General features: G+C 42.9%; 1 protein-coding gene across 8 annotated transcripts in view; it reads left to right on the top strand.

Annotated features, from left to right (window-relative positions):
• Positions 1-27989, top strand: part of AGPAT4 (1-acylglycerol-3-phosphate O-acyltransferase 4) — a 64271-nt gene that overhangs the window by 12434 nt on the left and 23848 nt on the right. For 4 of the 8 annotated variants that reach the window (XR_008329590.1, XR_008329588.1, XR_008329589.1 and 1 more), the window contains one exon: positions 20472-20707. Coding sequence is in view for 3 of the 8 variants with exons in the window: in XM_053382344.1 (XP_053238319.1) it covers positions 20530-20707 (178 nt within the window). In the remaining 5 variants the exon portion in view is untranslated. Of the gene's footprint in view, positions 1-15510; positions 15663-18419; positions 18745-20471; positions 20708-25146; positions 25366-27989 lie in introns of those variants that run through there. The other 4 variants (XM_053382345.1, XM_053382346.1, XM_053382348.1 and 1 more) reach the window with 4 other exon arrangements.

Genomic DNA, 27989 nt, shown 5'->3' with positions numbered 1-27989 from the left:
GAAGTGACCGAGCGGAGCGTCAGCGAAGGAGCCTGTTTTCCTTTTGCGAAGGGACCCACCCCGAGGGCGGAGCCCGCCTTCCTTCCCCTCGCCGCTCGTGTCCCGCCTTTGCTCTCGCCCCGCGCCGATGCCGAGGGCTGCCTTGCTCCAGGTACGTGTCCCGGCAACTCTTCTTCGCAGTTTCCTTCTGGGGAGGTTGGCATGCAGGGCGGGGGGGGGGGGGCAGCCCTGGTCCTCTCTGAGCGCAGAAGCGTCTCCAATGGGTGCAAGTCGCTTGCTTAGGTCTCAGGAGGGACAGGGTTTGGGTGCTTTGGAGCCGGCCGTGTCCGTGGAAGAGCTCGCTCGCATTAGTGGGCTTTTCCTCCTGCTCTCTCGCGTCGTCTCCCCACCCAAACACCCCTTATCTCCATTCATTATGTGGGGCGGGGGAAAGCCGGGCAGCTGGAGGCAACGAGCATCTTCCTGCTACATGTTGGCTCCCTTGTTCGCCGTGCAGCATGCTCCGCTCCAGCTTCCCTTCTTCCCCGTTTCCATGGAAACACCAGACCATCGTCACCATACAGACTTCAGAATGACACCCGGCAATATCCCTTGTGTGTTTCAGATGGGTGCGTTTGTGTCCGGGTCGGACACGCGTTGGTTGCCTTCTCACGTTCGGCGAGGAGCAGGTGGGGGAGGGAACGGGGTTGCCCAGGAAAGCAAACATTTGTGACATTCTATGGACGGCCGCTTTGCTGAAGTTGCTTTGCCATCCACCAACAGGAGGTGGTGGTTGTCTAAAATAATGAGCTTTGGCTGATGAAATGCAACAGGGTGCTCAAGGAGACGCAGCCTGTCTCTCCCCAGATCTGTAATTGTGGATTCAACATTTTAGAGCCAAGGGTGGGAATTGCTGCTTGCACATGTGAAGTTGTGCCAGAATGGAGGAGTTTTTCTTGCCACTGTCAAGAATGTTTGCTGGTGCTGCTTAATGATGTAATCTTCCCTAGTGGAATATTGAATGAATTGACTTATTTCCGTCACTGACCAGGGTGATAGTGGAATATTTAGATTATATAGATCTTCCACCTTTTACTGTAGCTTCTAGGGCAGGTACATCCAACTCCCTAGAGACTGTGATCTACTCCCTGTATAAAAAAACTGGCAGTGATCTACCCATTGTCATTGGATGGATGAGGAGCATGCATGGGGTGGGTGGATTGCCCAGATTTCTTGAGCTTTCCCCCCCCCCGGAGGATTGCCCAGAGTTCTTCAGCTTTTATTTGTTAACTTTTGGTAAACTTTATTTCATCCCATGGTCGATAAGGATCCCGCGATCTAACAGGATCAGCCAGGGATCTACTGGTAGATCGCAATCTGCTGCTTGCACATGCCTGTTCTAGGTATTTTTGTTGCAAAACTTTGTGTGTTTGTGTGAACTGTTATTGATTATTGGTATTGGTGGCAAGATAACATAATGCATCATGTGATAATAAGGATTTTCTAAACTTAAGAATGTGTAAGATTCCTGTTCCTTTAGTTTAGGACCTTAACATTCTTGGGTTCTTTCTGTGAAATTATTCCCAACTTTTAAAGGAGCGGAACAGAGCAACTTCCATAGGGCTATTCAAGCTGCCCTTTGTGGCTCCTTTTGAACTTCAGAGGTTTTTGAACTCCAGGGATGCAATGCATCTTAATTTAAATCGGTGTAGTTAATGGAACATGCATAGCATCCTATGCAGAAGCCCCTCATAGTCATTAACCCATTAACTTCAGTGGGCAGCTGTGACCAACTGCAAAGAGCCAGGTTGTACTCTAGCAGAAGTTTGGCTATGCTGCCTTAAGTGACTGGAGAAATTTACTTAAAGGCCTTTCAGGTCACAGCTGCACAGGTGTTTACTTTTAGGGAGGGCAAATGCATGCCTCAAATAATCTCTGCATTTCTCAAAGCACTGCACCTTCAGAATATGCTGGTTGTGGCCTGGTTGAACTGTAGACAGAATAGCTGCAATCTGCTCTGTGTTTGTTAAAAGCAATACTTCCTGTAGCTTTTGTTCAACACTGCTTTGATGTTAAACCAGGAAGTTCAGAAAGCAACCATGGAAACAGTCTTAGTGTTCTGGGATAGATCTTTGTCCTATTTGACTTATACAGGAGAGCTTAGTGGACATTACATTTCCACCTTCCCCACCACTTGATGTCTGCAGTTCAGGGAGAAGGCCACAATGCCCTAAAAGCTTGTGTATGCACCTGGGGTAGTGAAATGGAATTGGTGCTAGTCCAAAAACATTTTGCTTCCTGGAGTCCAAATGGTGGGTGGGGGGACCCACAGAGGTATTGCTGCACCATTCAGATACCAACCAAGCCTTGCCTTTATCTTCTACCCCTGCCCCAGTGCCACCTGAAGCAAGTCTATTCAGTGTGATGCATGCTAGCACTGGCCTTGGTTGGAATACATTTTGACCTTGTTTGCATGTAGCACTAAACCATAGTTTAGCATATGAGAATGAGTTGCAATAAGCTGAGTTGTGCACTCCCTTTCTGTCTTTGGCATGGTCACAAGGAGCTTGGAAGCTTCTTCTGTTTTAGATTAACCACTATTTGTGATTATACTGAAACCAAGACAAGCTGTTGTGGTTAGTTTGTGAATCTGATTTGTTTTTGTTAACCACAGTTTAGGGTTTTGAATGCAATGTTAAACTGTATTTGAAGCCCTGCAACTTGTGCAGGGCAGTGGTGGAGGCGAGGAGTCCTAAGATGAGGGTGAATATAAACACTGGTGGGGCAACAAAACGTGAGGCATAAAGCAGCAGCTGTTAACACAAGAGAGGAGAATCCCAGGTAGGAAATGGAGGGGGAAGCTACACACACGATCATATGACCAAGACAGCAAGAGAGGGAAGGCATGAAAGAGACATGGAGTGAGCAAGTGGGTGAGTTTGGGAGAGTAATGGAAAAACCTCATGGAAGAATGTGAGCAAAGATGCATGTGTGCATGAGTGGAGGAAAAGATATGAATGTGCGGGTGATACAGCAAACTGAGTGAAAAGGGCTTGTGCAGTGGAGACAGTGTTGCTGTGTAAGTGGGAGGGAGAAAATGGAATGGAGAGGCAATGAGCAGAGTGAAGCTGTAACCTGCAAAGGAGCTGCTGGCGTGGCAGATTGCCAGGCTCTTCATACAAGGTGTAGCAAGGGAAGCCATAGGGAATTAAGGCAGTAAGAACTAGGAACTGGCTTCCCCAGTGATGGGCAAAAGAAGCACTCTAGAGAAACTTGGGACCCTCAGGTTGAGAAAAAAGGGAGTGAAAGAAAACTCTTGCACTAAGATTCACTAGAATGGAAATGAAAGTTTCCATTCTATTTGTGGAGGGGCAGCATGCGAGCCTGAAGTTTGCTAGCTCATTTCTGTAATGCTAAACCATGGCTAAACATGGGCAGAAGAACATGTGGCTCTCCAGATGTTGTTGGACTCCACTCCAACCCCTCTCATCCTTGACCACTGTTTATAATGGCTGGGGCTGATGGGAGTCGGAGGGCTCCTGGTGGAGGGAGGCTGGTCCACACAGATGGACAATGGGTCGCCAGGGTTCAAGGCAGAGGTCTTTCACAATTCTCCCTGGAGATGCAGGAGATTCTGTGGGGGACCTTCTGCACCTAAAGCTGGTGCTCTACTGAGCTATGGCTCTGACCTTGGTGAGTATCAAACATAGGAACCTGGCTAAAGTTTTTCTGAGGGGATGGAATAGAAGGAGGCCCTTCACTCAGTCCTACCACCCTCACAGGCACACTTGGATGCAGGAGAGAGCCTTGTTAGTGGCTACTCCCAGACTTTGGTACTCCTTCCCTAGAGAAACTAGACTGGCTCCCTCCTTGTCCTTCTGCCAGCAAGTGAAGACCTTCTTGTTTCAACAGGCTTTTAGGAATGGGCTGCTTTTAATGAAAGGGCTGGTTGTAATTACTGGTATGGGTTTAATAGATTTTGTGTGTGTATATAGATTTATCAATGTTTAATTCTTTTTTAATGATTGTTTTTTCTTTGTTTTTAGCAGTTCTTATTTTTATCTCTAAGTCACTTTGAGTCCCGTCAGGGAAAAAGGTGGGGTATGCAAAAAGATATAATCAATGTAATCCAGACTCTAGCCACAATGTCAATGTGATGAATCTGTGTTGCAAGCGAGGCATAATTATTGTTTTGCATACAGGTACTTTTCACGGCTACTTATGTAAGAGACTATTATGTTTCATCTAGCAAGCTGATCTGTGACCCTCATACTTCCAGAATTGAGTCAGAACTCTTACATTCCCTACTTCCTTGCAAAATGGAATTAAGATTATGGGATTTTAAAATACAGTATTATGGTTTTCAGTAAATTTATTTTGGTTCCTGAAGTTGTGTACATACTGGGATTGCATTGGAAATCTTTGCTCATAGTAAATTGAGGGCTAGGAATTAAACTACTTCAGAAAACTGTAGTGTTTAGACAGAACCTCATAATCTGAATTTTTAACCAGCCAGTACCTACTGAAGTTTTATTGATGTTTTAATTAAGTTTTACAGCTATTTATAAACTGATTTTATTGTATTTTTAAAAAATTGTAAGGCACCCCGATACATTTTATGAAAAGTACTGATTATGAATAGTTAAAGGAATAAATGAAAGTAACAAAAGTCCTATAGTTTAAAGCTACATACCTATTGTTGTGTGAGCTTTCATAGAAGAGAAACCTTTTCACCAGTCACATAAAGTGGATAGTGCAGAGAGTGGCTGTTGTTTGGGTCAGGATTGTGGGTGATGGACATTAAATATGACCTTTAATACTTCAATAACTTGACAACAAAAACTGGCAATTGGACACCCACAAGCCTTTCCTCTGAGGCTCACCAAATTTCATATTTGCAATGGGGTGGAGTGTAAATGTATCTCCCCCCCCCCGTACAAGCTAAACATGTTTTTGAGTTCATGGTCTTATGAAGGGTGTTAGTTTTTGTCCTGAACATCATTTAAATAGAGATTGCGTATGGGAATGGTGACGTTTACAGTATTCTTTATTGTTACTGTACTGAGTGGACTTGTGATAGTTTATTGGAGCACATTCAAAGTAATTTAGTGAAATCTTGTGGCAACTCCATTCTTCTTTTATATTCTCTCCGCCTCCAATGTCGAAGACAGAATCTGTTTGAAACATACAGCTTGAACAAGGGCTGACATTAGTTGTTTTTCCAGGAACTGTTAGATGAAACAACTTCAATCTTTTTAATGTACAAACTGACAGGTTGTGTAAACCTACACTTTGCATTCTGTTCTTAATTTCTTCTGAGGCTTTTGGATCAGGCTGTCTTCAATGTGTGTAGAGGTGCAGGACACTCTGTGAATGACATCATCTGAAACATTCCCCTAAGAAATCCAGGGAGCATCTTTTAGTTTGTGGAAAAGAGTTCCACCAACACATTGCTATTATAAAACACAATAATGCCAAGTTAGAGAGAAGCAGAGAAGCAGATACTTCCTGAGACAACACCAACTTTTTCTGGTGGAATTATTTTGGAACAGGAGAGTTAAATAGAAGACAAGAAGTCTTCTATTATAATTATAATTATAATTAATAATTTATTTTTTATACCCTGCCCATCTGGCTGGGCTTCCCCAGCCACTCTGGGCAGTCTGTTAAACATTAAAAGCTTCCCTAAAGAGGGCTGCCTTCAGATGTCATCTAAAAGTCTGGTAGTTGTTCTGGTGGGAGGGCATTCCACAGGGCGGGTGCCACTACTGAGAAGGCCCTCTGCCTGGTTCCCTGAACCTTGCTTCTCGCAGTGAGGGAACCGCCAGAAGGCCCTCGGTGCTGGACCTCAGTGGCCAGGCAGAATGATGGGGGTGGAGACGTTCCTTCCGGTATACTAGACTGAGGCTGTTTAGGGCTTTAAAGATCAGCACCAACACTTTGAATTGTGCTCGGAAACATACTGGGAGCCAATGTAGATCTTTCGAGACCAGTGTTAATGTGGTCTCGGCGGCCGCTCCCAGTCACCAGTCTAGCTGCCACATTCTGGATTAGTTGTAGTTTCCGGGTCACCTTCAAAGGTAGCCCCACATAGAGTGCATTGCAGTAATCCAAGCGAGAGATAACTAAAGCATGCACCACTCTGGCGAGACAGTCCGCGGGCAGATGGGGTTGTTGGCATCTGTCTGTCGTGGGAGACAATGGAGGAGTGTGCCTTTGGGGGGAGGGAAATATTGAAAGATAGCTTCAAACACATGCCCTAAGCCTGGGGCTTGCTTTGGCATGTCTGTCTTGGTCAGAAGACTTCACTTCTCTCTCAAAGGAGAAGAGGGGGTGTGACATAGCTTATTCTAGGAATCCAGCTCTATTGTCTTAACCCCTTGTCTTAAATTGAAAACAACTATTCCAGCCCCAACCACCCAAATGACTTCCAAATTTCCAGAAATTTCAGCAATGCTTGTGAGGATTTGCTAACTGCATGACCCAATGAGATTTTCAGTTTTATCACTTCTGCTGTTGCTGCTCTGTTGTACAAGAAAATCTCTGTCACATGGGTGTTTTCCAGGGATATGTAGAGGGAAATGAAAAGAAATATTCATAAATGTTCTGTTCAACCTTACTATTTCCCCTTATAAATCCTGTGTTAACTGTCACAATGTGGCATCCAACAGTTCTGTCTAGATACTAAGGGAGCAAATATTTTACACTTTATCTTATTAAATGAAGTATTTCTGGCAGATGTTCAGGAAAGACTGCCAGAAGCAGCTAAGAACACAGCCACACAAGTCCAGAAAGTATAAATGGGTCATTATGCAGGTGACTATATCTTTGAGGAAGCTTTTAAAGCAAGCTTTCACATCCGCAGATGAATTTGTCCCTGGGTCATTGTAAATATGAGTGTCTAGTGATGTCTTTCTGAATCAACCCACCTTCTAGGCAAGAAAAATGAAGGTCACTTGCATTCAGTGATTCTTCAGCCACAATATGGGAAATGGAGGCTGCAATCCTATGCCCACATGCCTGGGAGTTAATCCTAGTGAACCCAGTGGGACTTACTTTTGAGTAGGCATGCACAGGATTGCACTATGAAATAAGGCATTTAAGGACATAGCACAAGTATTGCTATTTTATGGCATATCCTGCTGTTGTTACTGCAGAGCTTTAGGAAGGCGTGAGATATGGTTAATTTATAGATAAAAAGCAAAGTGCAGAATGTGATCAGGTGGAGTTCTGCCATGACCTTCAGAAAGTACAAAGCTTAATTCATTCTTCCTTGTATGTACTTAAGGGCACCCTGCTGCACGTATATATAACATGGAGCCTTGAGTAGTGGATCTGACTAGCACTACAAACTGCAGGAAGGAGAATGCTCGGATCCTGCTTGTGACATCTGGTTGGCCTCTGTAAGAACAGGATGCTGAACTAGATGGGTTCCTGGCCTGATCCAGGAGGGCTACTCTTAAGTTTTTATCCTTCCATGTTAGAATCTTTAATGTTGTTGAGAATTTGTTTTTCTACTATGCTGGCCTCTTCTGGGAAGCAGGGTGGTGTGGCGGGGCGGAGAGCAATTGCCAAAGGAAGATGTAAAGCCCACACACAGCTTGTGAAATACTCCCCTGCTGCTGCTTCCATGAGGAGCCCCTCAAAACTGGCAACCTCTAATTGAAAAGTAATAAAGGAATTAACATTGCAGTGTGGCACTGCAAACAGGAAATGGTAGGGCTTCATTAGTCATGTCGTCATTAGGCCACTCCTCCAGTCAGTTGTCTCAGTTCTTAAGAAGAATATGAGAAGAGCCTTGCTTGATCAGGCCAAAGACCAATGTACTCCAGCATCCTGTTCTCACAGCGGCCAACCAGATGCCCATGGGAAGGCTTGAATGTGCTTGTATTGCAACTTGTATTCAGAGCCCTTCTGCCTCTGATACTGGAGGCAGTGCATAGCCCTCATGGCTAGAAGCCATTAATAGCCTTATCCTCCTTGAATTTGTCTAATGCATTAAAAAAAAAAATCTATGTTGGTGACTGTCACTGTTAAATTCCAGAGATGAACTCTGCATTGTATAATCAACAACTTCATTTTGTGCGTCCTAGATCTTCCAATTTTCCGCTTTACTGAATGATGCTGGGTAATATTGTGAAAGGAGGAGATTGCATTTCCATTCAAAAGGTGGGTGAGGGGCAGAAATGGTAAACCATAGATCTTTTGAGGTCTGAGAAAAAGGGGAAGAACTACAGGGAAAGCATTGGGGGGGGGAGCAATGTTTACAATATGCTCTGTAAAATGTGAGTAAACACACAGTGGTCACAAGGTAATGTATAGTGTGGAAGTACCATGACTGTCTTGCAGGAAATAATTGTTACCTAGAGTTAGTGGCCAACTGTGAGGCCATAGGAAGAATGGGGTGAGTATAGCCTGTGCGGTTTTCAACCTGGAGTGCTGTTATCATTCCATATCTGGGTTTTTGGGGAGAGCCTTTGGCAAACGTTAGCTGCAGAAAGACACAAATTGAGTTCTTTCCCAAATTGCAGCTGACTGAAACCAAAAGGTGATGTCAGGATTGTTTCACAGTGGTGTGCTCAAAGATATCTCCATCAAAAGTTAACAGATTGTCATGTTTCACTAATATAAGTGGGATGATCGAGTGTTCTGTTGAAAAGTGAAGTGGCGCTGAATTCTTTTTTTAGAAGAAGAGCTTTGAATTTATTATTGTGAAACAGAAAGCTAAGTCTTTCCTCATATTTTTCTTGTGTATTTCTGGCTTCTTCCATGTAGCTTGATTTGTATGTTGAACTGCTAGACTTCTTTTTGTAAAAATTCGTTTTGGTACATATGTTGTGTTAACAGTGTGTATGAGTGAAGAAAAGTGTAATATAGAAAGAGGGCTATTGGTGTGTCCCTTCCATCTTTGCAGTTTGATTGAGGTACATGTACTGCTGAACTGAACCCAGGCTCAACCATCGGTCTTGCCCATTTTCTTTCTTCAGCTCTCTTGACAGCGGCGTAGCTAGCTGCTCAGGTACTCGGTGCGGTGCGCGTCCTGCAGCCGGGGGCAGGGCACACTGCATGGAGCCTCTCCGCCGCCTCCGCCTCAGCTGTAGGGTGGCTGAGGGAGAGGTAGTGGGCAGACGTAAGTCCCACGCTCCCATTTCAGGCAGCATGAAGCCTGCAGGCTCCCAAGCCACCATGTCACTCCCAGGAGAGACACTTGGCTCAGGCACGCTGCAGGCCCCACGGTAAGTGCCGGCCCGTGCGGTGTGACACCCAATGCCAGTCGCATTTCATTACGTTTGCTGACAGAACTAAAAAGTTTTGTGAGCCCCATTTTTTAAAAAACCCTCATATTTTTGTCATTTTGTCACCCCCCGCTCAGTGATGACACCCGGGGTGGACTGTACCCCCCTTCCTATGCCACTGTCTCTCAAATACATCTTAAGTTTGCTGTCCCATTATTGCTGTTTTTCATTAGTTTATTCTGTGTGCTTTGTTTCATTTGAAAGCTTAAAATGAGTTTTGTCACCCAATGGGTACTTAATATGACATAATATTCTAGATAGTTGTCTCTCCCATTGAAGGGGAAAGTGTGTACAATGTGTCATTAAATGACATTTCATTGTGTGTGCCAGTTTTTGCAGCATATACCACAGATGTGAAACTCGAGCCAGGCACAGCTTCCTGTCGTGTGAGTGCATGGTGAAATGGGTACATGCATGCTTCCTATATGATATGGAAGCAATACTCGGGCCATCATCATGCACTGCCTCTTTTCCTCTTGACTACTCTTGAGAAGGCTCAGATTATTACTTTCCCCCCTTTTTAAAATTTGCACCTTCTGTTACTACAAGACCAAGGGTAATGCTTGAATTATTGGGTGTGGGAGAAATAGGGGCACCCCCTCCAAGTTTAACTCAAACATTCCCTTCTAAAAGGATTAGCAAGAGAGACTTTGCACATGAAAGTTCATACCAAGAACAAACTTAGTTGGTCTCTAAATTGCTACTGGATAATTTTTAATTTTAAAAAAAATCTATTTGCAAAATGTAATAGGGTTGGCGCCCGCCGACAACCACCCCTCCTGTAATTTGAGCAGTAAACTGGAACATTCAGCTCCAGCAATAGAACTGTGTGTCATGACTTCAGATTATTCCCTGGCAACATGGGATATACCGCGGCGAAGTTCGACGCAAACATGTTGCTCGCCGCCGCTGCCGCCGGCAGCCTCCACCTGCCAGCCCCTGTGGTTGTGGCTCATGACTTTACAGCCAAACCACCCCAATAAATTTAAACAGTTGGGATGTATAGCACGATTGCCACCTTCTCAAAGGAAAATTACTGATTTTTTTGAAGCTGAAACTCCCCCAAATTTAGAACCCCATTCCCACATGATCTGACTACCCAACGACCAACCCAGCCACTCCTCGATATCATTTTTATGCTGGAATATTGCGGGATGGAGGGGGAAGAAATTTGATCCAGACTTCTTAAAATTTGTAAATTTATTCCTAGTAATTCTCCTACAAGAAACTTGGGAAGAGGAGGGGATTGACATAAATGGATATGATACCATCTTGCTTCCAGCTAGCCCCTCTCTTAAAGGTGGACGCCCTAGGGGAGGTTTGGTAATAGCCATTTCCCTCAAATTGCAAGCAAAACTTACGCTTGTTAAATCTTCCTCTCCTTACACGATTACAGGATTGATTTCAGGAGGGAAATTTGAATTACTGGTAACAAATGTTTATTTCCCCCCTGGGGGGCAGGTAGTGGACCTCCATTCCAAATGGGAAACACTTGAAGAACACCTAACTTTGTGTTACACTAAGTGCCAAAATATTTCATCAGTCATGGGAGGTGATTTTAATGCTCGTACAGCTGCAAACTGGGAAGCGCTAGGCAAGGCCAAATGGTGGGTCATACCTGATCACCAGAACTTGGATTTCTCCCTCCATATACAGAGAAAATCGAAAGATAATAGGGTCAACAAAGCGGGAACCCTTCTTTATCAGCTGATTTTACGTTTGAATTTGATAATTTTAAACGGAAATTGTCCCCCGGATATTCCGGGTGAGTTTACTCATTTGAGCACACTTACAAATAGTGTTCTCGATTATTTTATTGTTTCCAGAGATTTATTCCCAAATTTTTCTTATTTTAAAATAGAAAACGTCCAAATGAGCGACCATCTCCCCTTGAGTGCCAAGCTTTCCCTAGACTGGCAGTCTATCAAGTCTAGACACCCCATATATATACTGCAGAGCAAGTGAGAGGAATAAAATGGTCAGGAACTCAAGCCCAAAAATATGTGGAATTTTTCCAACAAGAGATAACCCAAACCTATGTTGTTTTAGATTTAGATCTGTATGGGCATGAACAAATTATTAATTCATTCTCTCTGCTTACAGAAGATCTTATGTCCTTTTTTACGGTACCAGCCATCCAAGTAAATCGGGCCCATTTTAAGACCGGTGCCCCTTGGTTTAACTTAAAATGCAAACAAGCTAGACGACATCTCTGTGCCATTTACAATGAATATAAATCTTCTGGTGCTTTAGTATTACCTAGGAATTACCAACAAGCAAAAACAGCATATAAGCAAGCCCAGAGAATGGCTAAGCAAGAGTGGCAACAAAATCACTGGCAAGCGCTTATAGTCGCCTCTAGTTCATGTAGCTCACGGCAATTTTGGCAATTGGTTAATAGAAGATCAAGGAGATATCCCTTAACAATAATTCCTGCCCCGGTCTGGGAATTCTTTTTAAGGAAATATTTTGCGTCACCAGATTCCAATACCAACACTCTTGATGATGTATTTGATCATCTCCCCATCTGGGCTCCTACTGACCCCGATGAAATCTTGAATTTAATCTCTAAACTTAAAATCGGCAAAGCCCCTGGGCCAGATTTGGTCCTGGCGGAAGCCATAAAACTACATTCCGACTGGTGGGCAAAAATCCTGGCTGTTACTTTCAATGCTATTAATGCAACTGGAAGGGTGCCAAAAATATGGACGGACGCTATTATAATTCCAATATATAAAAAAGGCTCCCCAGACGATCGAGAGAATTATAGGAATATTAGTCTACTGTCAATAGTTGGAAAGATATATGCACGTTTTCTGCTGAACAGACTTACCCAATGGGCTGAAGAAAAGAAACTGATAGGCCCCGAGCAAGCAGGATTCAGACCAAACCAGTCAACTACGGACCATGTTTTAGTCTTGCACCATCTAGCCCAAAAATATTCCTCTTCAAACCGAGGCCAACTTTGTGCGGCTTTTATTGACCTTAAGGCTGCATTTGACAGCATCCCCAGAAGGTTACTCTGGGAAAAGTTGGCCCAATGGGGAATTGATAGAAGACTTTTATGGTTAATAATCCAGCTGCATGAGGGGTCGGCTGCTAGGGTGAGAATAACCCCAGCCGGCGATCTCACAAACTCTGTGCCCATCAACAGAGGAGTCCGGCAAGGATGTATCCTAGCTCCTTTTCTTTTCAATTTATTCATTAGTGACATGAGGATACCATTGGCTGAATTTCAGGAAACCATCCATGCCCCCCGTCTCGCAAACTATCGTTGCCCATTATTACTCTATGCTGATGATGCTGTGATTTTATCCTTCTCAAGAATTGGCCTCAGGAGAGCATTAAAACTCTTTGTTTCATATTGCAAAACAAATTCCCTCACTATAAATCAATCTAAATAAAAAGTACTAATTTTCTCAAAAAGTCGGAAATCCTATAAGTGGCAATTAGATGGAAAACCTATTGAACAGGTCTATAAATTTCAATACCTGGGAGTTTTTCTCCAATATAATCTGGGTTGGAAGGCGCATATTGCACATATTTTAAACAAGGCCAAGGCCCTATCCTTTGCGCTTTTGCGCTTTTTCTTTTCGGACAGGGCTCTTCATGTTCCATCCGCCTTGAAAGTATTCAAAGCTAAAGTAATTGCAACATTGGCATATGCTGTTCCTTTATGGGGGACCGCAGTAAACTTGATGCCCTTGGAGGTAATTCAAAATCAATTTCTAAGACGATTGCTAAAACTTCCTCAGTGCGTTAGTAACGCAGCTATTCGCTTAGAATTAAAAACTACATCTTTAGAAAATACTCTTTGGAGGCGCAGCCTTTGTTACTGGTTGTCCTTAAGGCATAGGCTCCCGAATCTGTATTTGATCCAATGCCTCTGGAGAGATAATTTTCCCGTCCTAGGGGCAAAAGAGATCCATTCTAAAGTAGTGACCTATGGATTGTCTCCATCAGAATTATTGGAATTGGACCTAGCCACAGCAAAAAAAGCCCTCACTCAAAAACTTGAGGAGATTGACCTACAACAAAACACCATTTTGGGTAGTGGCACTTGCTCACCATTAAATCTTGGCATAGTGCCCTCACAGCAGATACCATCTTATTTGACTTCTTTGTCTGAAGCGGCCCACAGATATGCCTTTATTAAGGCAAGATTCAACGCCTTTCCTTCCAATGTCTTGAATAATAGATTCTCCAGTGGACAGATCTCAGCGGTGTGTGTATGTGATAATAGATCTATAGAATCTTTACAACATATACTATTCTGTTGTTCACTACATTCAGTTTCTCAGATCAGATTTTTGTCCCCTTTATTATTGGAAATTTCAGGTGACTCTTTGGAAACACAGTTAATACATTTATTGCAAGATTCTGATCCGAGTAGGTTCTCTTTCTGTTGCCAGATTTCTGATTACAGTATTAGCTTATAAGAGGGAAAATGGATTACTCTATGATTTTTGATTTTGCCTAAATAATATTGATTTATACTGATAATTTGATATTTTAAGCGTTATATTGTTCTTATTTTAATGGAATTTAGAAACTTACGGTTTGAGATGTATTTGATTTAAACGTATTTTAATTAATTAATTTTATCTTGTTATACCTGTTTTACCTGTTTTGCTGTATGATGTATTGAATATGGGCCTATGGCCGTAATAAACTATCTATCTATCATGGGATATATGGTGGAGAGGGAATTGTCTGAGAAGCCAAGCTCTTAGGCCCCATGGGAGATAAAGCTACTTACATAGTTTTAAATTAGAGTATCCTTTATTAGAATCTGTGACAGCTCTCAGCCGTACCATGGGTCCTGTGCCATGTGGGGAAGGGAGATCTGGTGTAACAGAGTGTACCCAGGGATACAAACAGGATTTCCTGGACCCAGGACACTGTATGTGGATTGGGCCCCCTGCATTGCCCCCCCCCAATGCAGACAATCTGTTGACAAGAACTGCTGCATATGCTAGTCCATGTTTCATAGCCCTGAGAGTGACAGCAAAATACCCACACAAGACAAACAAAACATTTGCCAACCATGACAAATAAAAACAAGTAAACATATTACTCTATAGTTAGGTGCAGTTTCACAACTGTGTCCTGCAGTGCCAGTGCATGCTCCTTGGAGGCAGGATCTGCCACCACCTCTGCAGCTCCCCCAAGGCTGCCTCTTGGTGAATAGGAGGCAATGCTGGTCTCCTCCCACCTTCGTTCCTAAGGTAGATCTTGACTCTCCCCCCATTATTCCTGATGTAGCTCTTCATTCACCACTTCTTCACTGGAAGAGGGCATTTTGTGGTTCACCTCAGGTGCCAAAATGTCTTGGGTCAGCCCTGTACTCGCCTACAGTGCCTCCATCTTGCCAGGATTCAAGCTCAGCTTGCTTTTCCTCATCCATTTCACCATCAGCCCCAGGCAATGGTCCATCAATTGCAATGCACAGCCCCTCCTGATTCAGATGTTTTCTTTTGTCTTAAATAATTTTTATTATCCTGATTCAGATGTTACGGATAAATAGAGCTGTCATCAGCAGACTGATGCCACCTTGCCCTGAGACTCCTAATGACCATTCCCAGCAGCTTCATGTAGATATTAATTGGCACTGGAGAAAAGATAGTCCCATATGGCACCTCATAGTGTAGCCACCAGGGGTCCTTAAATATTTTACCTTTAATGTGGCCATCTTTTGCACACATTTATGGGTGTGAGCTCTACTGAACACAGCAGGACTTACTTCCAAGTGACCAAGCATTGGCTTGGGGCCTTGGGCTGTATCTGGTGTCCAGAGCCAAAACCTTCCACACACCAGCTAGCACTTTTAGCTTCCTAGTAGTCAAAGAGATTTGTCATTCTGAGAAATGGTCGCACTTTAAATCTGTTTCCTTTTGTTGATTAACTTTCCAGGTGATGAGTACTGGGTGGGACGGGGCATTTCCCCGTTTGTAATACTCACGGGCCATGTTTCATTTCAATGAATAATGATCTGATTTGGAGGCCACGCTCCTCTGGGCAGGACACGAGGCTCCTTCTGCAAGAGCCGTGTGCGTCTTAGCAGAGGGGAAGGCAAAGATGCTCCACCAAGGGCTTTTGTCTGGAGATTGGCTTCTGCAACAGCTAAAAGCCAACTGTGTTATTGGGGGGGGGTCTCCCTGTGTCTGTTTGGCGGGGCAGCCCCCTTTGGCGGCAAGCAGCCCCCATTTTTGTCTCTCCCTCCGGCGCTTTGCAAGGAAGTGACCGAGCGGAGCGTCAGCGAAGGAGCCTGTTTTCCTTTTGCGAAGGGACCCACCCCGAGGGCGGAGCCCGCCTTCCTTCCCCTCGCCGCTCGTGTCCCGCCTTTGCTCTCGCCCCGCGCCGATGCCGAGGGCTGCCTTGCTCCAGGTACGTGTCCCGGCAACTCTTCTTCGCAGTTTCCTTCTGGGGAGGTTGGCATGCAGGGCGGGGGGGGGGGGGCAGCCCTGGTCCTCTCTGAGCGCAGAAGCGTCTCCAATGGGTGCAAGTCGCTTGCTTAGGTCTCAGGAGGGACAGGGTTTGGGTGCTTTGGAGCCGGCCGTGTCCGTGGAAGAGCTCGCTCGCATTAGTGGGCTTTTCCTCCTGCTCTCTCGCGTCGTCTCCCCACCCAAACACCCCTTATCTCCATTCATTATGTGGGGCGGGGGAAAGCCGGGCAGCTGGAGGCAACGAGCATCTTCCTGCTACATGTTGGCTCCTTGTGCGCCGTGCAGCATGCTCCGCTCCAGCTTCCCTTCTTCCCCGTTTCCATGGAAACACCAGACCAGACCATCGTCACCATATAGACTTCAGAATGACACCCGGCAATGTCCCTTGTGTGTTTCAGATGGGTGCGTTTGTGTCCGGGTCGGACACGCGTTGATTGCCTTCTCACGTTCGGCGAGGAGCAGGTGGGGGAGGGAACGGGGTTGCCCAGGAAAGCAGACATTTGTGACATTCTATGGACGGCCGCTTTGCTGAAGTTGCTTTGCCATCCACCAACGGGAGGTGGTGGTTGTCTAAAATAATGAGCTTTGGCTGATGAAATGCAACAGGGTGCTCAAGGAGACGCAGCCTGTCTCTCCCCGGATCGTTGCTTCCACATTTTACAGCCAAGGGAGGAAATGGCCGGTGGGAATTGCTGCTCGACTGTGTGTCAAGTTGTGCCTGAATGAAGGGGCTTTCCTTGCCTCTGTCAAGAATGTTTGCTAGTGCTGTCCTAATTTTGTTGCACTCCCGACTCGACTCAGCCCCAGACCCCCGGCCCCTGATAAGGCATGATGGCAATTGCAGTCCAATGACAACTGCTGGACCACTAACCCTCTCCCTGAGTTAGACTAAGGTGATAACACAGCTGTTGGAGCAGATGTTTAGGTCCATTGGGCACTGCAGTTCTACAGAATAACATTTGCATCCGACATGTACAAACAAGGAGAGAAGGATACTTTTGTAAGTAGCCTTATTTCTAAGAGTGTGAGTTACTACTACTAATGCTGCTGCTGCTGCTATTTGTTGCTTGGATCTACTTATACCTCCATAAGAGCTAGTTTGTCACTGAAAGGTTTTGATCTCGAAAATGCTTGGAAGCCCCCCGTCATCCTTCCCCCTTTTGTATTGACCCATCGGTGCAAATGTGTGAAAGATTCCAACTGTGGCAAGGATAAGAGTATGTTTTGTGGATATTTATAAACTGGTCTTTCTGTGTGTGTTTTTTTTAAAAAAATATCGTAAGGCATTTTTATACTTTTATTCAGCATTTTTTGTAAAATGTAACAAAAGTGGCAAAGCTACTTCTTTATTGTTGTGTGAGCATTCATGGAAGAGAAACTTATTCACCAGTCACATAAAGTGGATAGTGCAGGGGTTGGCTGTTCTTTGGGTCAGAGTTGTGTGTGATGGATATTAAATCTGACATTAAAATACTTGAAAGCAGTCATGTCACACCTCCATCACTTAACAACTATTAAAAATCGGCAGTTAGAAATCCACAGGCTTTTCCTGTGAGGTTTGCCAAAACTTCATCTTCTCAATGGGATGTAAGGTGTTATTATGGATAGATAAATGCAATCTTTAGTAGTCTGCTATTAAAACTAGTCTGCTTAAGTAGTTTGCTATTTATTAAAAAGTGTCTATTTTTACTTTTCCCCCCCTTTACAAGCGGAACATTTTTTTGAATCTATGGTCTTATGACAGGTGTTAGCTTTTGTCCCAAACACCGTCGTCATTATTTAAATGGAGATTGCATATGAAAATGGTGAAGTTTATTGAGTGGGCTTGTGATAGTTTATTGGTGTGTGCTGTTTGTTATAGTTCCAACTGTATGCCAAAGTTGTAAAGTATACATTTATTTAGGGAAATATTGTGGCAGCTCCCTTCTTACTTTCTATTCTAGACAGAATCTATTTGAAACATTCAGCTTGAGGAAGAGCTGAGGTTAGTTAATTCCCAGGAAATTTGTTGGCCTAAGCGACTTCAAGCTTTCTGATGTATAAGCCTGACAGGTATTGTGTTCTTTATTGCTTCTGATGATTTTGGATCAGGCTGACTTCAATGTTTGTAGAGATGCAGCACACTTTGTCAATGATGCTTTCTGAACCTTTTCCATTAAAAAAACCCCAGGGAGCATTCTAGGTGGAATAGTAGATGTGGACTTGCAAAATGTACCTTATTTATTTTTATAAGTTGTATTTTTCTCACTTCTTATCAGATGAAGACTAACCATATATAATACTAAAACTTAATACTGTGTGTGTATATTCACACACACACACACACACACACACACACACACCAAGCTATATACAGCCAACAACAGCCCTCACCCCCCACCCCACAAATCACCATTCATCAGGGCATGCATGACAGCTGCTTTTAAATTGCTTCCTATTTTAGCTGTCCCTATACAGAAAGCTCTTTGTTCCATATATATGGCAAGCTTAATGCATACAATCTTCTTCTTGCCCAGGGTTCCATAAATCCACTTGCCAGCAGCAAGCACCCCTGATTCTGCCCCACATGTCCAACACAGATTGTTTTTCTGAGGGGCTACTGCATGGTGTGAGGCAGCAGCGAGGCATTGCTGGCAGTGTTCAAAATTAGCCAGGTGCCAGACACCTGGCTATTGGCCACTTGTGACCAAGTGAAGATGCCTAGCACCACCTGGAGTCCTGTGTCCAGTTCTGGGTGCCACAATTTAAGAAGGATATTGAGAAGCTGGAACATGTGCAGAGGAGGGTAACTAGGATGATCCAGGGTCTAGAAGCCAAGCCTTATGAGGAATGATTGAGGGAGTTGGGTTTATTTAGCCTGGAAAAGAGGAGATATGATACCCATCTTCAAATATCTCAAGGGCTGTCACATGGAAGATGGAGCAATCTTGTTTTCTCCTTCTCTAGATGGTAGGAACGAAGCCAGTGGACTCAAGTTACAAGAAAGGAGATTCTGACTAAACATCAGGAAGAGCTTTCTGATGGTAAGAGCTGTTTGCCAGTGGAACAGACTCCCTCTGAAGGTGGTGGACTCTCCTTCTTTGGAGGTTTTTAAGCAGAGGTTGGAGGGCCATCTGCAATGGATGCTTTAGTTGAGATTCCTGCTATGCAGGGGGTTGATGACCCTCAGGATCCCTTCCAACTTTACAATTATATGATTCTGTGACTAAGATATTATGGTGAAATAGAACTGAGTGTCATCAGCATACTGATAGCAATATGCTATCATTACGAAACTCCCTAATGATCATTCCGTTCCCAACAATTTCATGTAGATATTAAATAGCACTGGAGATAAGAGAGTCCCCTTCAGCACCCCATTGTGTAGCTACCAGGAGGCTCAAAGGCAATGCTATTCTCTGGACTTGGTCCTAAAGGCAGGATTGGAACCGGTGTAATACAGTCAGTGCTGGTCCCAAGGCTAACTACTTACATGCCTGCCAACACACACACACACACACACACACAGAGAGAGAGAGAGAGAGAGACAGACAGACAGACAGACAGACAGACAGACAGATGTCTTGTATAAAAAATGAAAACCACAAAACTTGAAACTAAATTTATCTTAATTTGCAAGTAATACAACAAGCATTTACCTGTGGGTGGTGTATATTAACAAAGGCCACAAAGATTTTGTTTGACAAAGTTTACTAAGAAGATAAAATAGGTGGTACTTAGGAAACAGGGTTTTACCCTCATAAATAAGTTTTAATAAATCTTATTGTAACATTCTGGGTTTGTCTCTCTAGAAATATCTTTTAAGAGCTATAACCTTCTGCTGGTAATATCTGTCAAGAAGCATCATGTCTTTCTGTTGGGCACGGCAGCAGAGGGGAAGGAAAGGAAGCAGCACATGGTGTTCACAGTATTGACCTTGAAAGTGAAATGAAGAGCTAGCATTGGAAATAAAGCAATAGGTAGTGTTGTGCAGCTCTTATAGAAAGTAAACATGATCCCCTTGTGGGTGTTCAGATGGGGGGGGCACAAACTCCTTTAACACTTATTGTTTGGAAATGGCAACATTTCTATGTTCAAGTTTCTGAAGTGGAGTTTTAATGGGAGAGGGATAGAAATAGATCATATTTTAAACTATTTCTTATACTTCCTATCCAAGGTTTTAGAGTCTGCAGAGGTAACCAGTTTAAAGTGCTTTTTCAAGTTGTTCCTTTTTGGTCTTATCAGTGCCGTGTCATTGGCAGCTAAGAGCAAATGTTCTGAAAATGTTTGTCTGTTTTATCAAAACGCATGCAGTGACCTCTTAACAGGGTCTGCATCCATTATGGGTGTTAGTAACATGTGTCTTTGTTTGTGTGTGTCTGAAAAATGTCACATTTTCTTTTCTTTTTTTAATGAGCAAAGTTTCAAAATGTAGCTTTATATAGCTGCTTTCTACACTTCCCATATTTCCCTCCATCTGTAAAAAAAATCAACCCCTGCTATAATCTGGAACATGCGTTGGACCCTAAGATATAATCAAGATCAAAGGATCAAAGAAGGGTATGACCCAGTGACCATAGACTACCCCATAACTAGTGCTACATTTCAGAGATGGTCCCAATGTATCATCTAATGTTAATTTTGTGAGATTTACTTTTTGTGAGGGTGACATTAAATACGTTGCTGCTCTTGGGTAGAAAAGAGTTGGATTCATCACAGTAACATGAGTTTAACCTTTTTAAAAACAAACGTTTTCTCATCTTTTTTGCAGTTAACTTTCCGAATTATTTGGATTGCTTTCTGGAGACTTTGCATTGCCGCTTTAAATCATGGACATCGTTGGGTTTCTGAAGTCTCAATTCATTTGCCACCTCCTTATCAGTTATGTATTTATAGTGTCGGGACTGATAATCAACTTCATTCAACTCTTCACATTAATCCTCTGGCCGTTCAACAAGCAACTTTTCAGGAAGGTCAATTGCAAGCTGGCTTATTGCATTTCAAGCCGTAAGACATTTTTATACCTTTTATTTCTGTTGTGTTGTGGGAGGGTGAATTTTAAATGCATAAAGCATTCCATGTTGCTTTTGCCAGATGTGTGTTGGGGCATATGTTTCATCCTACTTTTGGTGGGGGGCGAGGAAGAATCTCCTAGTTGTTCCTAAATAAGTCACATGATTGTGGCACACATAAAAGCCATGTAGAAGTGTCTTCCAAGTTTAGCAACAGTGCCAAGTTTTACTGTGATTATGAAGATAGTGATAAATAACTTCTACAAATCACAGGATGAATTCCTTTGGATACCACAAAGGCTAAGACAGCTGCATTTGTTACAGCCATATAAAATATCACAAAGTACTGAGCAATTACATTATCGTTGCTTTTGGGTTTCCCTCAGACGAACATAGCTTGTGTTTTTTTGTCTCTAATGGTTAGGCTGCAGGTAGTTGAGCTTCTTTTCTTCCCACACTCTGCTCTCCTCAATTTCCTAAGTATATATTATTGAGCAGCCTCTCCTTTCTACTCATGGAAACCTTTGTTATTGGCAGATAGTTCCAACTGGATACATTTCTACAGATTTGCACAATGAGGGCTTTTCAGTCTATGTTTCAAACACAATTGGATTAGAAAAATGAAACAGTTCTGCATTATTGTTGTTGAATTCCAGGTTCTAAGGATTTTCTGCCATTCTGTTTTTGGCTTCTAAATGTCCCAGAATGACTCTAAGCAACAAAGCGTCCATGCAGAGTGTCTGTGAGTGGCATGTACTATGCACATGAGTTACAATCACATACCACTGTGCAGTTCAAAAATTTCCTTTTTGTAAACAACAACCTAGTTAGGAGATAGGTTATGAGCTGCCAGCAAGGCTAAATTTCTAACAAACTCTATCTTCTATGATAGCTTTAATGAAGCAAAGTAAGAGATTGTCACAAGGTATGTCCAGCCCATGGAAACAACAAAAGTGGTTTGAAACCATTTTATCCCAAGGAGGAGCTGGTGGGAACCAGGGGACACACACAACTGCCTCACAGTCTCTTAACCCTGGTTAAATGGCAGCCTACATACTGCTTGCATGAGTCTTGAATTGGCTGCTTTCAAAAATGCCCCATTCCCACCTCCCACTCCCAAAGAAACCTTGAACTCAAGGGAATCTTCCTCTATCTGAAACAGTCTCTCTCTAGAGAGACAGACAAGAGCTGAAGTCTGTGAATAATCTCTATAGCGGGTAACGGGCTCCCTGGTGGCCACTTTCAGAGGAGTGATTTTTCTCCCCCACAGCCTGCTTTGATGACAGGTGTGCTTGCCTTTCTAAGAGAACCAAAGGGATAGTGTGTGTGTGTGTGTGGCACGGGTGTTAGTTGTCTTGGTTCCTAATTTTCTTTCTGAATAAATAAAGACGATGCCAATAGCTATTCTTGTGTGCTTCAAAGGGATGTTATTAAATCTCTGGATCAAATTACACTGTACAAATTATGACATTTGGATAGATGGGATGAAATCATTCTCCAGTGAATGGCAAAGCTCTTTGGTCTTAACCAGGGGCTGAGTGGAGAGTTTAGAATACTTGCCCTTGGAGGAAGAAAAAATAGAAAAAGGAGTGGCAGTGAAAATAATAATTTTTGCAACAGGTTTTTTGAAACTCTAGTAGAATAATGGTTAAACAAATAGTTAAGTTGACCAATAAAAAGGGAATGGTCTTTAGCAGATGTGAAGTATCAAAATTATCTCTCACAATAATGTAACATATGGCTGTTTAAATACTGATGGCAGAGTATTCCCAGGGTTAGAATATGCTGAATGAAGTTTTTGTATATAAAGCTTGAAATGGAGACTCTGTTATGTGTGGTAAGTCGGGGACTGGTGCTATTTAACCTATTCATAGGTAATTTATAGTCTGCGGGTAAGCAATGAGGAAGCAAAGTCTGTAGTTGAAACTATGTTATGTGGAAAGTAAAATCCAAAGCAAATACTGAAGAACCCAAGAAAGTTCTCTCCTCAAGCTTAGATCCAGAAAGTGGTAAAGTGGTGCAAGGACTATTTTTTCTATGCTGTTTCTATGTTTTCTAGACCGTCTAGAAATTATTTTTCCAGTGTGTGCTTGCTGAGAGACACACAGTGACACCACTTAATGTGTCTGGCATTTGAGAAGCAGGATCGTTAGAGGCTTGGGCCAGTCTTAATATATCTCTCCTTTTAACAAAGTACATAAAAGAGGTGAGGGCTGTGAGGGCTGGAGAAGCTGAGTGTATTTTCAACATCTTTCTGTGAGAGTGAGTTAGTGTGTGAGCCTACTTGGGGCAGTTTTTAAAGTATGTACAGCTTTTGGAACAACTGAATGAAAGGGTACAGCACCTACTTTTCTTGTGACTAGATATTTTGTCATTTTTGTTATCCCACAGATTCTCTTGTGTCTTGAACACGTTCCTAAAATAACAAAGGTGTTTTTGCCACCTTAAACAGTGGCATAAGGCCATAATAAACCTGTTCATCTTTAAGGCGTCATAAGTCCAGGGCATAAAAAGAAAATAGCTACCCCTCTGGGAAATGAGATTCCTGCCACTGTCCTAGTCCTTCAGTGTCCTCGGGTGATTTTTCTTGTGAAGTAAGTGTACAGCGCATAGCAAGAAGGAAACTGGCCAGTAGAACAATGGGAAGACATTCTTTCTGAATTCCTAGGGTGTGGGGGAAAGCAAGTTAGGAGGAATCCTATGCTTGCTACTCAAGCTACCCAACCAGGGATAGAGAAGAGAATGCTGCTACAATAATATGAGTCTAAAAATAAAGAAGGAGGTGGTGGCAGGCAGGCAGGAGAGTAGGTTTGCAAGAGTAGAGTGAGTGTGAGTCCTTGTGTTTGGGCCCCCCTCAGACCTGATATTTATTTATTAATAAAATTTATATACTGCCCTTCATCTGAGAATCACAGGGTGGTTTTCAGTATACCCCTAGATATGATTTAGCCTATTGAATTTTCATGTTCTTTGGGGATCTGTCATTAGGTTAGCCAGCGTACTCACTGGAGCTGTTCAAGAATTGAAATTGTAGAATGATTTTCTGAAGGGGGGGGGGTGAAAACATGGCTGAATGCTAATTCTTACAAAAACTTCTCTGTGTCTGTCTGTTAATCCAGATGATTACACTGGATATCTGCTTGAAAAGGAATGTGAGATCATTCTTCTGAGCCTGCACAAACTCACTGGTCAGATTTCTACACACCACACTAGAATGGGGCGGTGTCTGCCATGATGTAGTGTGGCACCAACAACCAGAACTGGCAGCAAGCAGCATAGATTTGCACTTGTTACAGGCTTTGCTGCCTTTCCACACTGGGTATTCTGAAACATCTGGTTTTCTCTTTTAGTGGCTAATTTTCTTTCTCCATCCACTCCTCTTGTAGGGACTCAACTGGAAAATTTTATATCACATTTTTACAACATAATTCTTCCATTTTGATTTAGAAATTGAAGAAATTGAAGAAATAAGATGATAATAATAATAAGTACTAAAAATGGAACTCCAGTGCATTGTTGATGGTGTTTAATTGCAGCCCCCCTGGCACTCAGTTTGTGAGTGCATATCAGATTTCCTTATTGTCCATTGTAACAGTGCCTGTAATGTTAATAGAGAAGAAAAAGACATTGTTGCACAAATGAGAGGATTGTCTTTCGCTTGCCAAGTATTTATTTAGAGTTATTTTCCCGTTTGACCTCTTCTACACCTTAGTTGAAAAATGTTATAGTCTTTTCAAATTATCTATGTTTTATTTTTGGCATTAGGTAGACTACTTTTTCATTTGAGCTTATATTTGTATATTGGCATAGTTAAAACTAAATGTTAGATTTGGAAGCCTTTAGGTATTGAGAGGACTTGATCTCTGACTAAAGTTCACTAGGTGTGGGCATTTAAAACACTGTGATATTCTGCTTGCCTTCCTTCTGCCTCCTTTTCAGTAGCCTTTGGATATATATTTAGTGCAAAATAAAAAGGTAAGTGTTTAAAATGGGGTTTCACCTACTGCATAAGGAGTCAGGAGGATCTAATAAGCCCCTAGTTTAAATAGGAGTGGGAAATAAAGAAACATAAAGGGAAAAAACCAATTCTTAATTAGCTCAGCAAGGCTCCTGCTTGCCTTCTGGTGGCTTATCTTGATTACATGACTGCATGGGGGTTACCCTAAACCCAGGGGTAGGTAACCTAAGGCCCAGGGGCCAGATCCAGCCCAATTGCCTTCTAAATCCGGCCCGCGGATGGTCCGGGAATCAGCATGTTTTTACATGAGTAGAATGTGTCCTTTTATTTAAAATGCATCTCTAGGTTAATTGTGGGGCCTGCCTGGTGTTTTTACATGAGTAGAATGTGTGATTTTATTTAAAATGTATCTCTGGGTTATTTGTGGGGCATAGGAATTCGTTCATTTCCCCCCCCAAAAAAAAATATAGTCCAGCCCCCCACATAGTCTGAGGGATGGTGGACTGGCCCATGGCTGAAAAAGGTTGCTGATCCCTGCCCTAAACTATCAGGGATGTGGGTGGCGCTGTGGCCTAAACCACTGAACCTCTGAGGCTTGCTGATCAGAAGGTCGTGTTTTGAATCCCCACAATGGGGTGAGCTCCTGTTGCTCTGTCCCAGCTCCTGCCAACCTAGCAGATAGAAAGCATGTCAGTGTAAGTAGATAAATAGGTACCGCTGCGGCGGGAAGATAAATGGTGTTTCCATGCACTCTGGTTTCCATTGCTGTGTTCCGTTGCACCAGAAGTGGTTTAGTCCTGCTGGCCACATGACCTGGACAGCTGTCTGTGGACAAATTCCGGCTCCCTCACCCTGAAAGTGAGATGAGCACCGCAACCCCATAGTCGCCTTTGACTGGACTTAACCATTCAGGGTTCCTTTACCTTACCCTAAACTATCAAACTGGGGGGAATTGCTGTGATGAGTGACAATGCATCCCAACATGGTATCAGCCTCAATCTTATGCTGATGGAAAGGAAGGAGGTGGATTGGGGTTAAAGGGAGAAATGTGTGTAAGCACCTGTGCTCTAAGCAAGTAAGAGCATTGGTGTGTGTAGGGGGAGGAATTGTGTGTGTGTGTGTATTAATGACTCTGGGCTTATGAATCAGAGGATCATCTGGTTCAACCCCCTGCAATGCAGGAATATGCAGCAGCCCCTTAAGGGGATTGAACCCTCAGCCTTGATGTTATCAGCACCACACATGCTGTAACCAACTTTGTGAGGTTGCCTGTTTGATATAACACTGGATTGGTGTTCCTTTATTTTTAGGGAAGTTTTTGAACTTTTCTGTCCCTCTCTCATTTTGTACCTTTCCTTCTGTTTGAAATCTCTCTCTCTCAAACTCTGTAGCATCAGGAATGAGATTTCCTAAATGGTATTTTATCCCAGTTATAGTCTTCTGTTTTGTGTGTGTGTGTGTGTGTGTGTGTGTGTGTGTGTGTGTGTGTATTTTGAAAGGATACTGAAAATATGTAGCATGTATTCCCCAGAATACCATCTGGTTGACTTCTCTGGAAATAGCTATTTTCAGATCAATTGCTTGGAAGTTGCTATGAAAAGGTTTTCCATCTCAGTGTAGCGGTGATCTCAGGCAATGTCTGCAGCCGGCCAGATGAAGCTTTTAATGAAAATGGTAGTTTTTCTGGGGAATGGGAAGGGTGTGCCCAGCATACGATTTGGCTTACATAAAATGTCTCTCTCCATATCGTAACAGGGTAATAAAATATGGAGCTCCAAAGCTTTTAGAATATTGGAAGTTATGTGCAAATGGGAATCTCCTTTTTGTGCTCTAAAACACATTCTAGTACCTGTCATACTACATGACATAAACGGAACAACCAAAATGGAAAATTCTTCAGGGTAAATTTCTTTATGTAGATGTAGAGCCGTTCATGCTGAAGAAACAAGTTAGGCTAGGCATGACAGCAGTACATGTTTTGTCTAGAGGTGTTACTTGTGACATTTGAAGTGGCAGAGCTGGAGAGTAGTAAAACTCAGCCAGTCCTCCCTTAAGGTAGTAAGGAAAGGTTAGCAGAATGCTTAAAATATTTGTCATTGGAGCAAACATATGTCCCAGTTTGTGCAATCTTCTGAAAAGGTTTATTTGGCTGTTTTTTAGGAATTGAAAAAAAATAGCCTGGCAACTTCCAAGATCTATTTTCTAGTTATGCCACATTAATTCTGGCTTAAGGGATGGGGAAAGGAGGCCAGCTCTTCAAATGTATCTAAATTGTTCAACATAGCTGAGATAATTTATGTCGGCTAATTAGGCTGCTGTCCTAGTTTAACTCTGTGAAGTTGTCTCTCTCTTTCTTTCTCTACCTTTCCCTGTGAGTTCTTATAAGACAGTGTTGCTCATGAACTTGGAGGTAAAACTGCTATTACAGAATCATTTATTCATCTCAATATAGTGAGTCTTGCTTAAGCTTCCCACTCTTCTGCTGCCATGCCCTCTGGAACCCTTTTGCCATATTTCCCCCCGCCCTGCACTCTGGAGTTTTTGCACCAGGGCTTGTATGAATCAGAATTGGTGTCCAACTGGTGAAAGGGTCAGGCAGTTACTTTCTGGAGTACAAAAGTTATTTGGGAGCCCTTTCTTCCTCCATTGACCTTGTGCAGTCCATACATGTGAGCTGGTCTATAGAACTGAAATAAATATCCCATGTCTTTTATGTGCACATGCATGTGTGAGAGAAGTATTACTTAAATATATGACTGTTGTGCTTGAAGCTAAGGTGTATATCCACAATAATCTGACAGGAAATTGGGCAATCTGATATCTTTCTTTAAAACCTTTACTTGAAGTCAGTGCTAGTAAGCTCCTGGATTGTGTTGGTTTTGAAGATGCTCATCTCCCCCACTCCACCTCATGTGTACAGTGAAGGCTTGACTATAAATAATAAGGTTTAATTAATGCTCCTTGAATTTTTATCCCTTTAAAAAAAAACCTGACTGCAAATGAGTGCGTGCTGTTGCATTTTTCTTGTACTCTTTTCTCATTCATGGGCTCATAGATAAACTGAATAAACAACAATTACTTGGCAAATAATTACTCATCCCTGAAGGCGCTGATTGAATACAGCAGGGGAGCAAAAGTTGCAGTGGTAAAAACATTATTTGGCTGGTAGTGTGGATGTAGAAAGCAGGAGAAGGAAGTTGAACACTTTTCTGTGTTTTGGCACATTCTGGTCAGGGAACAGCAATGCATCTGGGCCAAATACCGCATGATTTCATGTGGCATATAGTCTTCCAAGGGTACCTTCCACATCACATTTAAA

This window comes from Podarcis raffonei, chromosome 3 (assembly GCF_027172205.1).
Source record: "Podarcis raffonei isolate rPodRaf1 chromosome 3, rPodRaf1.pri, whole genome shotgun sequence".
In the NCBI taxonomy this organism is placed as follows: Eukaryota; Metazoa; Chordata; class Lepidosauria; order Squamata; family Lacertidae; genus Podarcis; species Podarcis raffonei.
Note: the sequence above shows the minus strand (reverse complement) of the source record. Positions and strands in the feature narration are given on the sequence as shown.